The 13,156-nt window shown below is 39.9% G+C and overlaps 1 protein-coding gene across 2 annotated transcripts in view; it reads left to right on the top strand.

The window, feature by feature from the left end:
* trappc3l.S (trafficking protein particle complex subunit 3L S homeolog) overlaps positions 1 to 13,156 on the top strand; it is a 73,788-nt gene that overhangs the window by 5,059 nt on the left and 55,573 nt on the right. Inside the window, exon 2 of one of the 2 annotated variants that reach the window (XM_041564599.1) lies at positions 8,344 to 8,391. The exons of the other annotated variant lie outside the window; for it this stretch is intronic. Within the exon in view, the coding sequence (XP_041420533.1) occupies positions 8,344 to 8,391 (48 nt within the window). The remainder of the gene's footprint in view (positions 1 to 8,343; positions 8,392 to 13,156) is intronic. 2 annotated transcript variants of the gene reach the window in all.

The raw sequence follows: 13,156 nt of genomic DNA, 5'->3' as shown, positions 1-13,156 counted from the left end.
AACAGACCTTTTTGTCACAAATCCGTTGAAGCAGGTAAAATCTCAGTTTTATCCTTAAAGTGATCCTTAAGATTAATCCCCCTACAAAATTTAAAGAAATCAATCTCTCAATCTAGTTCATTAAAGTCACAAGTGACAAATGACAAACCTTTCCGAAGCAGACTCTCTTCCGCAGCCGTTAGCGTATGATGTGAAAGATTGTAGATCGATAATTCTACAGTCTGTGACCCCTTCCTCTTCTTCCCCCTCCGCGTGGGGTACTTTTTGTTCGACCGCGTCCAGAAGATGGTTTGTCGTTCGTGTGTGGAGGATCATCTTAAAAAGGCAGCGGGTCTTGCGCGAATGCTCCATCCAAATCACTGATAATGTTATGAGGTGCAGCTGCCGGTAATTCCTCTCCGTCGGAGTCTCCAAAACTATTATGTATTGTGTTTAAAGGTTTCACAAGTTTGTGTATTACGCAATGTACGCCCAGGGTATTGGGTTGTGTCACGTTCGCCACTCAACCATCTATATACACGGCAATTAGAATAGTCTTCATTAACCCGTCTCAGCTTTTCTTTCTTAAAGCGTAAGAGGTCTTGCTTATAAGATTCAATGAGTGACCCTGATTTAATTAATGCAGCACTAGGTGGTTCAACTCTTAGCAATCTTTCATGTTCCGCTTCATGTGCAACCAGGGATTTACGTATTTTAATGAGCTCCCCCGCAACCTCCTCAATAACCAATATCATTAAATCCAGTGAACATTTATTCAATACTCCAATCCACTTCTTACAAAAATCCGGATTGGATCTTCCAATCGTTGGTATGTTGTGAATACGGAACCCTCTCATGTGTATGTATATGTGTATATGTGTGTGTGTATATATATATATATATATATATATCTACACACACACATTGGCATCTGTCTCCTATAATATCACTGGCACTTGCCCCATATAACAATACTGGCACTTGTCTTCTAGAGCGCACTTGCACTTGCCCCCTATAACAACAATGGCACTTGCCCCTTTTAATATCACTGGCACTTGTTCCTTATAATAACACAGCACTTGCCCCCTATAATAACACTGGCACCTGCCCCCCTATAATATTATAGGCACTTGTCCCATACAATCATACTGGCACTTGTCCCATACTATAACACTGGTACTTGTTCCCTATAACAACACTGGCACCTGCCCCCTATAATAACACTGACACTTGTCCCCTAAAATAACATGGCCACCTGTCCCCTATAATATCACTGGCACCTGCCACCTAAAATAATACTGTCACCTGTTTCCCATAATAGCACTGGCACCCGTCCACTATAATAACACTGGCACTTGTCCCCTATAATAACACTGGCACCTGCTCCGTATAATAACATAGGCATTTGTCTCTTTTAACAACACTACACAAGGAAAATAAGAACTTGTATAGCTAATTGACCCCAACCTTCCATTTTGAAATATCAAATAGCCAAGAGCAAAATGTCTTCCATCAAAATTCAAACTCTCCAGCAACGGGGGAAGGAATGGAATTTTAAACACTTGGACTAGTAGAGGTACAGTAATATAAATAAAGACAAAAACAAAAGCAGCCAGAAGAATCAATCAACCTACTGTCTGGAGAGATCCCCCTCCTCTTATTTCCCCATCCCTTTTATCCCTCTTATATACTATCACCCCCCCTATTTACCTGTTTGTTTTTTGTTTTGTTTTTTCCTATTTTCTTTTAATCGCTGTGTATAGTGATCTTTGTTCTTTTCTATTTCTAACCCAAAAAATATTAAAAATTCAAGTGAAAAAAAAATGGGAAGAGTGGGTTATTTACTAAAATAATGTGTTTTTGAGTTGTAACATGGAAAATTGTAATTAAAAATGGTGGAATGCTTATTTAGTTTTACCAAGCAATAACTTTTCCACTCAGTATCTTATGGTCATGAATGTGTAATTCAGAATTAAAGCTATTTAAAAGTTGTGCTCTTTTAAATGAATAATTGGTGAGCATATTTTTTCCTTTAAACTCAGTTATCTATGTAAGATGGTTATTGAGTGGCAGAGGTTGATAATTTTGGTGCTCTCACATATTGATAATTCCATTTACATTGCAGTTCTTTACAATAACTTGTGTATGCAAACATATATAATGCCGTACTCTATACACATTTTCCACAAAGGAAAATATTTGTGCATACAGTCTACAAAATTGTAGGGAACATTGCAGGTAATCAGTAGTGATGGGCAAATTTGTACATCAAGAAACACATTGAAGTCAAAATTATTTTGACGTGCTTCAATTTCGACGGCCATGACAATTGTTATACGCACACCTATTTTTGCCAAATGCATTAAATTCAATGGGCGTCCACAGGCCCGGACTGGTAATGTGCCCGTGCGGGAAAATGCCTGAGGGGCCGCGCTACTTTTTGTGGAAGTGGGCCGCTCTTGAACAGAGCAGCTGTGTCTTCCCAGGCACCTCCCTCCCTGCGCTGCCTTGAAAGAAGACAAGAAAAAAATACCAGCACTACAGTATAATAGGCAGCCTGCGTGTGGGACTGGATTACATCCAGATCTCATCTATGTGCTGCTGCTGCACGGAGCATGGGGGCAGAGTCGGGGGCAGAGTCAGAGAAAGGAGCAAAAATTTCAGGGACATGCACAGATTTAGGGAACAAGGTAGCTGGGCAGGCTGCAAGAGAGGAGCACATCACAGTAAGTCTGCTCTAATATGGCATAGGGTCCCTACAACTTGCTTTTTTTTTTGGGCCCGTCACAATAAACGCTGACACACTATTTGAAGTTTGGCTTGTGTTGGGTCCCCAGTTTTACAATTTCTATTTGCTATCAAAGACACTTGGGGGCAGATTCACTAACTTCGAGTGAAGGATTCGAATGAAAAAAATTCGAATTTCGAAGTATTTTTTGGGTACTTCGACCATCGAATTGGTTAAATTCGTTCGAATTCGAACGAAATCGAACGATTCGAAGTAAAAATCGTTCGACTATTCGACCATTCGATAGTCGAAGTACTTTCCCTTTAAAAAAAACTTCGACCCCCTACTTCGGCAGATAAAACCTACCGAAGTCCCCATAGGTTTGCTAACCTTTTTTTGATCAAAGGATTTTCCTTCGATCGTTGGATTAAAATCCTTCGAAAATCCTTTTAATCGTTCGATTGAACGAAAAATCCTTCGATCGATCGATCGCAGGATTAGCGCTAAATCCTTCGACTTCGATATTCGAAGTCGAAGGATTTCAATTCGAGGGTCGAATTTCGAAGTATTTTTAACTTCGAAATTCGACCCTTAGTGAATCTGCCCCTTGGTGAATTCATGTGATATTTTGATTGAAGACTTATATACATTGTTATGAACTAAGGGAACCTGAAAGAGAAGCTGAACCAACTATGAAAGCTGGAAACATCTGTTTTAAAATAAAAACATTTGGTGTTATTTTCTAGGTATCTTATAGTTGTATTTTTCAAAGCATTGTTGTTCTTTTATTCGATTTAGAAAGTCCTTTCTATGCAAATTGCTATGCACCATTGAATTATATGGTTTATGACTAGTGTAGCAATGCTGGCCAAGCTGTAGCTCCACACAGCCACAACTGAGTACACTTGTGGTATAAGGGATAATCTACCCCCTACTGTAAATGATAAGGATATTAGAAGTCACTGAGGGGTTGTTCAGTGACCTTATAAAGGCACAAGGCTGCAGGCTGAGTTATACAGGGAACTCTGAGTATCACTTGAATATCATAAGAAGTAATGTACTCCCTACTGTAATGGTAAACTATTGAATCCTTGTAATTTTAAATAAGATGTTCAGGGCCTATAATAAATGGCAAATCAACAAAATGGTTAATAACGACACTAGATTTGTGTGGTGCCAGTAAAGAATATTTTACTGTACTATAATGTAATAATATTAGTTAATTAATAACTGTAATATTTTACATTAATTACAGTTAAGAGAGAAAGGCAGTTCTTTATGCACATAATTTTTGCAGTTTTACCCCAATATATACGTACAAAACCATTGTGTGTTTACATGTGGGCTGCTTTGATTTTTTTGGCCGGGCTGCTTTTTACTCCCAGTCCGGCCCTAGGCGTCAAAATAATTTTGACGTACGACAATGCGTGCGACTATTCTGTCCAAATTTTTAGACGTGGTGGATTTTTTGCTGGAGAATTTTCACGACAGTTTCACAAATGTATTTGCTGAAACTGCAAAACACGGAAATTCGCGCCTGACAAATTTAATCGCCCATCACTAGTGATCAGTATTTTATTTAGCAAGGTGAGGCTTATTTAAGGCGTTTATTTAGCAAGATAAGGCATATAATATATGTTTCTATTTTATATCTCCTTAGAATAACACAGTAGTTAAAAAAAATCAAGTACTGTAAATGACCTGTCCATGGCTATGGTGGGTATAAAGAACATTGCATTGTGAAGTTTCAGTATAAGAGATATAATACACTTACCAGCAAATTGAGAATGCCTAGTTGCAGTCTTTTGGGATTATTGTCGTTTTACTTAAATCTAATTACATATTTGTTTGAGATGTGTGCCCTTGTGCTTGTCTGTATACATAAAATTTGACACAATGACAATTCTAAACCAAAATAAGTGCGTCAATAATAAAATTACAGTGTTATTCTGGGCCATGGTTAACCTACATTATTTATTAAGTGGCAGACCTCAAGTACATTTATATTTAGAGGTAAAGGCTTTGGAGCAGAAGCATACTGCTTTTTCATACTAACTTATATTGATCATTGTTACAAGGACATTGCTAAAACAACTACTTATTTTTTTCCCCTAGACATGTACTCTCCCTAAAATCACTCTGTATGGATATTACAGCTTTGTGTAGTATCTAAATCTTGCCAACCAGGGGGCAAATTTACTTACCTCCAAAATTGCACCAGCGACGGCTACGCTGACATCGCAACACTATGCCAGGCGTAGATTCGCCAGGACAATGCTAATTCACGGAAATTTGAAGTTGGGTCCAGGGCGCGAACGCTTGCAAAGTTGCGCTAGCATTACTGCGGCAAGCAAAACGAAGTTACGCTAGCGTTGGCTAATTTGCAAACAATGGGAAGTTAAAGTTAAATGGACGAATATGTTGCAGCCAATACATTACACTACTCAAGCCCAGGGAACCTTAATAAAATAGACTAGAGTTGTTATATTGCCCAGCACATGTGCCCACTATATAGTTTATGTGCCATATGTTAGGAAATGTAGGGGGAAGCCGGGTACCCCAAAAAAAATTTAAAACTATTATTTTGTTAAATAGTTTGAGACTGTCATATACATCTTGTTTTTCTTGGGCTTATAAAGTTAATACATTTGCAAAATATCAGGTAAGGGGGGTATTTCACCATTAAATGTACTTTCATATGCAAAAGTAACTATAATTATATTATTATGTGCAAACCAAAGGCATCAAGGGAGCCTGCTATCATAACACCATCCTCCATGGCACTGCACAGCCTAACCTTTGTTAGGCCAGCGACAGCTTCACACACTTCGCACTACTTCGCCAGGCGAAAATTGGTTACCGCTACGCTAATTCACTAAAATGCAAAGTTGCATCCTGGGTCCGTATGCTGGTGACTTTTTGCTAGTCGCTAGCAATCTGCCTAGCGAAACGTCGTTAGTCCTCTTATGCTTAGGTCAATTTGAATAGGGCGGGTACATTAAAGTCGTATGGACGTCTTTATTGAAGATGTTGGTGCAAATGCTTGAAGTGGCCACTTTTTATTACAAATGTCCAAGGAACCTGACTAAAGAAAAGAGATCCTATAATGCCCTACACATGAGCACACTCTAAAATGAATGTTTCATGTCCTCAAATGTCTGGGGGAAAATGTTACCCAAAAAAGTTCAATAGTTAGGACTTTTGCAGGCAATCCTGCTTAAAAAAAGGAAAAGTCGCTAGTGTTTTTGCAACTTTAATGCATTTGCAACAGACAGGATATGATGTAAGTGACATAAGATTGAGGAAGATGTAGCTTCATTTTAGTAGATAACCTGGTCTGAGGTGGTGAAAGAAACTCTGGAGAAAGAGGCAACTTTAAGTAAAATTAGCACTTTACCGAATTTGCGGAGTACCGACCATTCACCAGAGCGAAAAGGTGCCTGGTGATAGAGTGCGAATGAACAGTAGCAATGGTCCTGATCACTTGCGAATTGTCGTCTGCATCTGTAAATCGGCAATGTCCCTGCGGATGGGATTTCTGGTGAAATGTCGCTATAGGGGCAAATTTACGAAAGGGCGAAGTTACTAACACTGGGGAAAATTTGCCAGAGCGACTTCATTTCGGGACTTCAGAGATTTACTAACTGGCGTAAATTCGCTAGCGAAGGAGATAGACTGTAGCGCTACTTCGCACTCTAACGCCAGGTGAATTTTCGCTCTGGCGAATGGACGTAACTACGTAATTCACTAAGATGCGGATTTTAATGAACGTTACCTCTTGCGCCAGACTTGCCTTCCAGGTCAAGTGCAATAGAGTAGATTAGAGTTCCTCAAAAAAATGTGAAAAATGTCCCAAAAAACTTTTCAGGGTGATAGGCTGCAAAAGATCATAAATTTTTTTTAGGGAACCTGGCTTCCCCCCTACATTTCCTTACATATGGCACATAAACTATACACTGGCTACATATGTAGGGCATTATAACAACTCTATTTTCTTTTATTAAGGTTCCCATTGAAATTTATCTTCCCGCCGTATGCAAATTAGCCAACACTAGCGCAACCGCGCTTTGCTTGCCGAATTAACGCTAGTGAAACTTCGCCTTTATTCGGCGCCCTGGACGCAACTTTGCATTTTAGTGAATTAGTGTTGTCCTGGTGAATTTTCGCCTGGCGAAGTGTGGCGATCTGAAGCCGTCGCTGGTGAATTTCCGCAGGTTAGTGAATTTGACCCATAGGAGCACATTTACTTAGCTCGAGTGAAGGAATAGAATAAAAAATACTTTGAATTTCGAAGTATTTTTTTGGCTACTTCGACCATCGAATTGGCTACTTCGACCTTCGACTACGACTTCGAATCGAACAATTTGAAGTAAAAAACGTTCGACTATTCGACCATTTGATAGTCGAAGTACTGTCTCTTTAAGAAAAAAAGGACCCCCTACTTCGCCACCTAAAACCTACCGAACCTCAATGTTAGCCTATGGGGAAGGTCCCCATAGGCTTTCTAGCCAATTTGTGATTGAAGGAAAATCGTTTGATCGATGGATTAAAACAATTATTTCTTCGATCTAACGAATAGCGCCAAATCCTTCGACTTCGATATTCGAAGTCGAAAGGATTTAACTTCGACAGTCGAATATCGAGGGTGAATTAACCCTCGATATTCGACCCTAAGTAAATGTGCCCCATTGTTTAAGGTAAAAATTCTGTTCCTCAAGTCTAAAGCTGCATAATGACCTCCCACTATATATAAAATAAATGAACTGTATTACTTTTGGTATAGATTATTTTTTTTCATTCCTGTTTTCAGTTTAGTTGTGCATCTCTGCACACTTTCCAACTCGATAATATCCAATTTAAAGACTGGGACCCCAAATGGCACGCAATATTTAAAGTGAGGTCAGGATCTAGAAAATAGAAAAATATGCATTGCTCCCTCAAGTCAATACCCTTTCTCAAGGCATTGTAGTAAAGTTAGTGTATACTTTAGGATGGGAACCATCTGCCTTTGGCTATGGGTATTTCAGTTCCTCATCAGAAGATGGTGTTGAGCAAATGATCCTAGTAGCATTGTCATTAGTCAATATAGAAATGACAAAGGTACATATATAATTAATGTTGTGATGCTGAAGAAACCTTGCACAAGAAACATTATATTGTCAGATGTAATGTAGACATGGCTGGCTTGCATTCAAATAGCTAAAATGCTTATGATTTTTCCATAACTGCTTTGTGTCACATCCAAATTTGCTCAGCCACTTACTGCTGTTAAATATTAATGTATTGTGGTTTGCAAGCAATCTAATGCACATTATAAACTACAAAGTGACAATCAAATCACTGGAAAAGAGAGTGGCAAGGAAATATCTAAGCAATTTCACCGCTCGTGAATTTAATGTAAGTACAAACAAGTTTTGCTGATCCTAACATACCTAAATACAGTTATGGGATACAGGCAGGAGATTTTATTAATATTTAAAAGTATTCTGGTAGCTTGTAGTCATGGTGCCAAATTATGGAAAAACCTCAAATTTGAAAACGCCGGGTTCAAAGCATTCCGGACAATAGATACCATACCTGTAATGTTTCTGCATAGGAACACATTTGTATTATTGTTGTGTCTTCATGTCTTACAGGACTGGCAATTACCTGCTGTCTCATCGTCTGCTTCAGCACATCATATTGTATGTACAGTTTGTGTAAAAACAAAGCATGTGATTTAATGTGTATAAATGCCCTGTGTATAGTGCACTGTCCTTTATGCATTTCCACATTATGGCTGTTTTTTTTATCACTTTATCACTGTAGCTTATGCAAATTGATTTATATTAGTTTCTCAAAATTTGAGCCATTTAATTTTTATTTTGTTTAATTTTTTAGGTGACAACTTGAAAAAGTGGCATGAGTCCAATTGTTGTACAATGTTGTCACCGATTATTCTTGCACCGATTTTTTTTGAGAATAATTATTTGTAAATTAAATTAATTGGGTTTGGGAGTTTGGTTGAATGAACATTTTTTTTTATATTGTGAGAAAAAGTGAAGCTTTAATAAATAGGCCTCCCCATATTTTACATGCAAACTCGGCACATATGGTGCTTACCACCTGAATGCAGTGCTCTCAAATGCAGAAAGTGCTACATTCAGAGAGAGGTGCTGCTATTTTCCCCAGTTTCTTGCACTTTGCAAATTGCCCAATGCTTATACATAGTAAATAGCCTCTATAGCAAGCTGGTCTCCATGTGTGCTATTTATTTTTTTCTTTTATTAGTTTGCTTTTTCAAAATGGGTATATGATAAATCTGCTGATATATAAGCACAGAAAATCAGCCAAAAAAGCTCTGTTAAGCAAACACTTTTTATTTATTTATTTTTTATTTATGTATTAACTTTTTTCATAAGCACTGACATTTTTTCTTAAAGGGACCTTCCACCCAAACATAGTTTTCAGAACAGAGAAAAATAATGTACAGTGAAACCTCAATTTAATCTCATTTAACATCATATTTTTAGTTCCCCAGCATAATACATTTCACAAATTTACAGTTTCCCTGATTTTACACCTTTTTTTTCTGATCCTCTAAATATACTTTAAATGGGGTTGTACTGTAATTCCAAGTAATTATCAATTATAATGCACATGAATTAAAAATTCTCAATAATAATTTGCAAATATAACTGCACTCCTGGCTGTAACTCCTGAAAACATATTGCAAGCCACTTAAAGGAGAACTAAAGCTTAACTAAGAAGTAGACTGGAAATGTTGTACATTATGCTTTGGGCTTCTGTACCAACCTAAGGCAACCACAACCCTTTAGCAGGGAGATCTGTGCCTCCAAAGATGCTGCAGTAGCTCCCCATCTTCTTCTCTACTGATTCACTGCACATGATCTGTTTTACTGTCCGTTACTGAGCTTAGGGACAGACTCAAAATATACAGTGCACATAAAATATAAATGTCACAATAATGTCACAATATAAGGTCTGACCTACTGTAATTTTCTGCTGCTCAGAGCCCACTGAGCATGTGAGTTTCACAGACACTTTCCAAGATGCTGACTGTCAAGCTTACCAGTATAATCCAGTCGTAGAAGGAGCTGGAGCTGTAGATATTGAACCCACAAGCGCCTCACACAACCGCTACCCACCTGGAGTGGAACAGGGAGCAGGGTTGTGGAGAGTAGCCAATGAGACGATCAAGCGAAGTACAAAAGGATTAGGCAAAGTCGTGGTCAGGAGGTCCGAGGTCAGAAGGCAGGCAGAGATATTCGTAAACGATGAGACAGGCCGAAGAGTCGAGACAGGCAGAAGAAATTGTAGTCCAGGTACAGGCAAGGGTCGGTAACAAGAATTCAGGAGTATAAGACGCTAGGGTTTCAGTCAAACAACCTAATAACCAGGCAATGCATCTTAGTCTGGATCTGGTTTAAATATTGTTATTTTGGCGCCAACTGGCGTCTTTGCGCGGGCGTTGCGGAACTGACGCCAGCGCGTCCGTCACAGTCGTTTCCGCCCGCGTCCTTGCACCAGCGACCGCCGCCGGCGCCTTCGCGCCCGTCGCCGGCGTCACTCGCCGGCGCGCATTAGCGCGCCCGCGCCTGCGCTGGACAGGACGCATGCGTAAATTCTCACATTGCCCCCCATCAAGGAGCGGCCTCAGGACGCGACAACCAGAAGGCTTACCAGGATAAGTTCCATGGAATTTTTCCAGCAACTCCGGAGCATGGATGTTAGAAGCTGGTTCCCAAGAATTCTCTTCCGGACCATAACCCTTCCATCTCACCAGGTACTGGAGACGTTTACCTCTTAATCTGGAATCTAGGATCTCCTCAACCTCAAATTCTTCTTGCCCATCGACCACAACAGGAAGCGGAGGAGGAGCCGTACGCCCAGGAAAACAAAACGTTGAGGCCGGCTTCAGAAGTGCAGCATGAAATACTGGATGAATGTGCCAGGATGCTGGAAGTTTAAGCTGGAAGGCCACAGGATTGACTTGACGAATAATAGGAAAGGGACCCAGGAAATGTTGACCCAACTTCCTACTGGGACAAGAGAGCTTAAGGTTAACAGTTGACAACCATACACAGTCACCCACCTTGGACTCTGGATCACCTCTCCGTCTCCGATCAGCATAAGTTTTGAAATTTTGTTGAGCCTTCTTCACATTTTCTTGAAGTTTTTGAAAATTATTGGACAAAAAGGTTAGTCGGTCCTTGACAGCAGGAACTAAAATGTCAGCAACAATGGCAGAAGGAAAAGTCACTGGATGAAGACCATAGTTTGCGAAGAAAGGGGACTGATTGATTGAAGAATGGTGGGAATTATTATAAGCAAACTCTGCAAGAGGAAGAAGATTCACCCAATCGTCTTGGAGGTACGAAGAATAACATCTCAGATATTGCTCGAGAGTCTGGTTAGTTCGCTCGGTCTGGCCATTGGACTGGGGATGAAAAGCAGAAGAAAGGGACACTGAAATCTTGAGTGCTCCACACAACGATTTCCAAAACTGTGATGTGAATTGCGGTCCCCGATCCGACACCACCTCATCTGGAAGACCATGAAGTCTTACTACTTCCTTAATGAAGGTATCGGCCGTCTCAGAAGCAGAAGGAAGTCTTGGTAACGACTTAAAATGAGCCATCTTGGTTAAACGGTCCACAAAAACAACAATAGTGGAACAATCACAGGACAATAGTAAATCAGAAATAAAGTCCAAAGAAACTGAACCCCATGGACGAGAAGGCACTGGCAGTGGTTGAAGAAGACCAATAGGCTTAGAATGAGAGTCCTTGGATCTGGTGCAAACTTCACATGATGAAACAAACTTAAAACAGTCTTTAGCCATCCCAGGCCACCAAAATAATCTCTTAGCCGAGATAATGGTCTTCTTGATACCTGGATGACCCGCCAATTCAGAATCATGAATATTCTTAAGGACCTCTAAACGCATTTGTTCTGGAACAAAAATTTTACCTTGATGAAGAAGAAACCCCTCCTTGGGAAATAATGATGGTTCTGAGATGTTTATGGATGCGTCCTTAATTCCATCTATAAGAGTAGACTGTAGCAGGAGGAAATTGTTAGAGTTTAAAATCGTCTCAGGAGCCAGAGGAACTCCTCTTCAGGAGAGAACATTTGAGATAACGCATCTGCTTTAACGTTCTTTGACCCAGGACGGTATGTGAGATGAAAATTAAATCTCATGAAAAATAAAGCCCACCTTGCTTGTCTAGGTCTCAACCTCTTGGCCGAACGTAGATACTCTAGATTCCTATGATCCGTAAAGATGAGAATCGGATGTTTAGACCCTTCAAGGAGATACCTCCACTCTTCAAGAGCTAGCTTGATGGCAAGTAATTCACGGTCAGCTACATCGTAATTACATTCACTCTTGGCCAACTTACGAGAAAAAAAAGCAACAGGATGAAGATCCTCTTGAATCCCAGTTCTCTGCGACAACACAGCACCCACCGCAAGTTCTGAAGCGTCAACCTCCAAAATGAAAGGAAGGGAGACGTCCGGATGATTGGGCCTGAAGTGAAGAGAGTCTTCAGTTTCTCAAAAGCCCCCTGAGCCTGTGTGGACCAAAAAAACTTTTGATTATTGCGAGTCAACTCAGTAATTGGAAGGATGACTTGAGAAAAATTCTTTATAAATTTTCTGTAAAAATTTGCAAAACCAATAAAACGTTGAACAGCTTTTTTGGAAGATGGAATTGGCCAGTTAAGAATTGCAGAAATTTTTCTGGAGTCCATCTGGATACCCTGAGGAGAAATGAAGAAGCCCAAAAAGTCCACAGATGATTGTTCAAACACACATTTCTCAATCTTGACATACAGCTGATGAGTGCGCAAACGTGCCAGGACCCTCTTTAAATGTAGTCTGTGTTCTTCCAAAGAATTAGAAAAAACAAGAATATCATCTAAATATATAATGACGAATATATCAAGGAAGTCTCTGAATACGTCATTAACAAAATGTTGAAACATTGCAGGGGCGTTGCAAAGACCAAAGGGCATGACTAGGTATTCAAAATGCCCATAACGAGTACGAAAGGCCGTCTTCCATTCATCGCCTTCTCTTATTCTGACCAGATTGTAAGCGCCCCGGAGATCCAGTTTAGAAAAGATCTTAGCTTCCGCCAAACGTTGAAATAGTTCAGGAATGAGAGGAAGTGGGTAACGATTTTTGACTGTGATTTTGTTTAAATCCCGGTAGTCGATGCAAGGTCTTAATGAATGATCCTTCTTCTCAACAAAGAAAATCCCGGCTCCTGCTGGAGAAGAAGACTGTCTAATGAAACCTTTAGCCAGATTCTCATCTAAATAAGAACGAAGCTCTACGAGTTCAGACTCGGATAAAGGATAAACTCGTACAAAAGGAATCTGAGCCCCAGGAAGAAGGTTAATAGGGCAATCGTAAATACGATGAGGAGGTAACCTGTCAGCC

The sequence above is a fragment of the Xenopus laevis genome, chromosome 5S, assembly GCF_017654675.1.
Source record: "Xenopus laevis strain J_2021 chromosome 5S, Xenopus_laevis_v10.1, whole genome shotgun sequence".
NCBI lineage: Eukaryota > Metazoa > Chordata > Amphibia > Anura > Pipidae > Xenopus > Xenopus laevis.
Note: the sequence above shows the minus strand (reverse complement) of the source record. Positions and strands in the feature narration are given on the sequence as shown.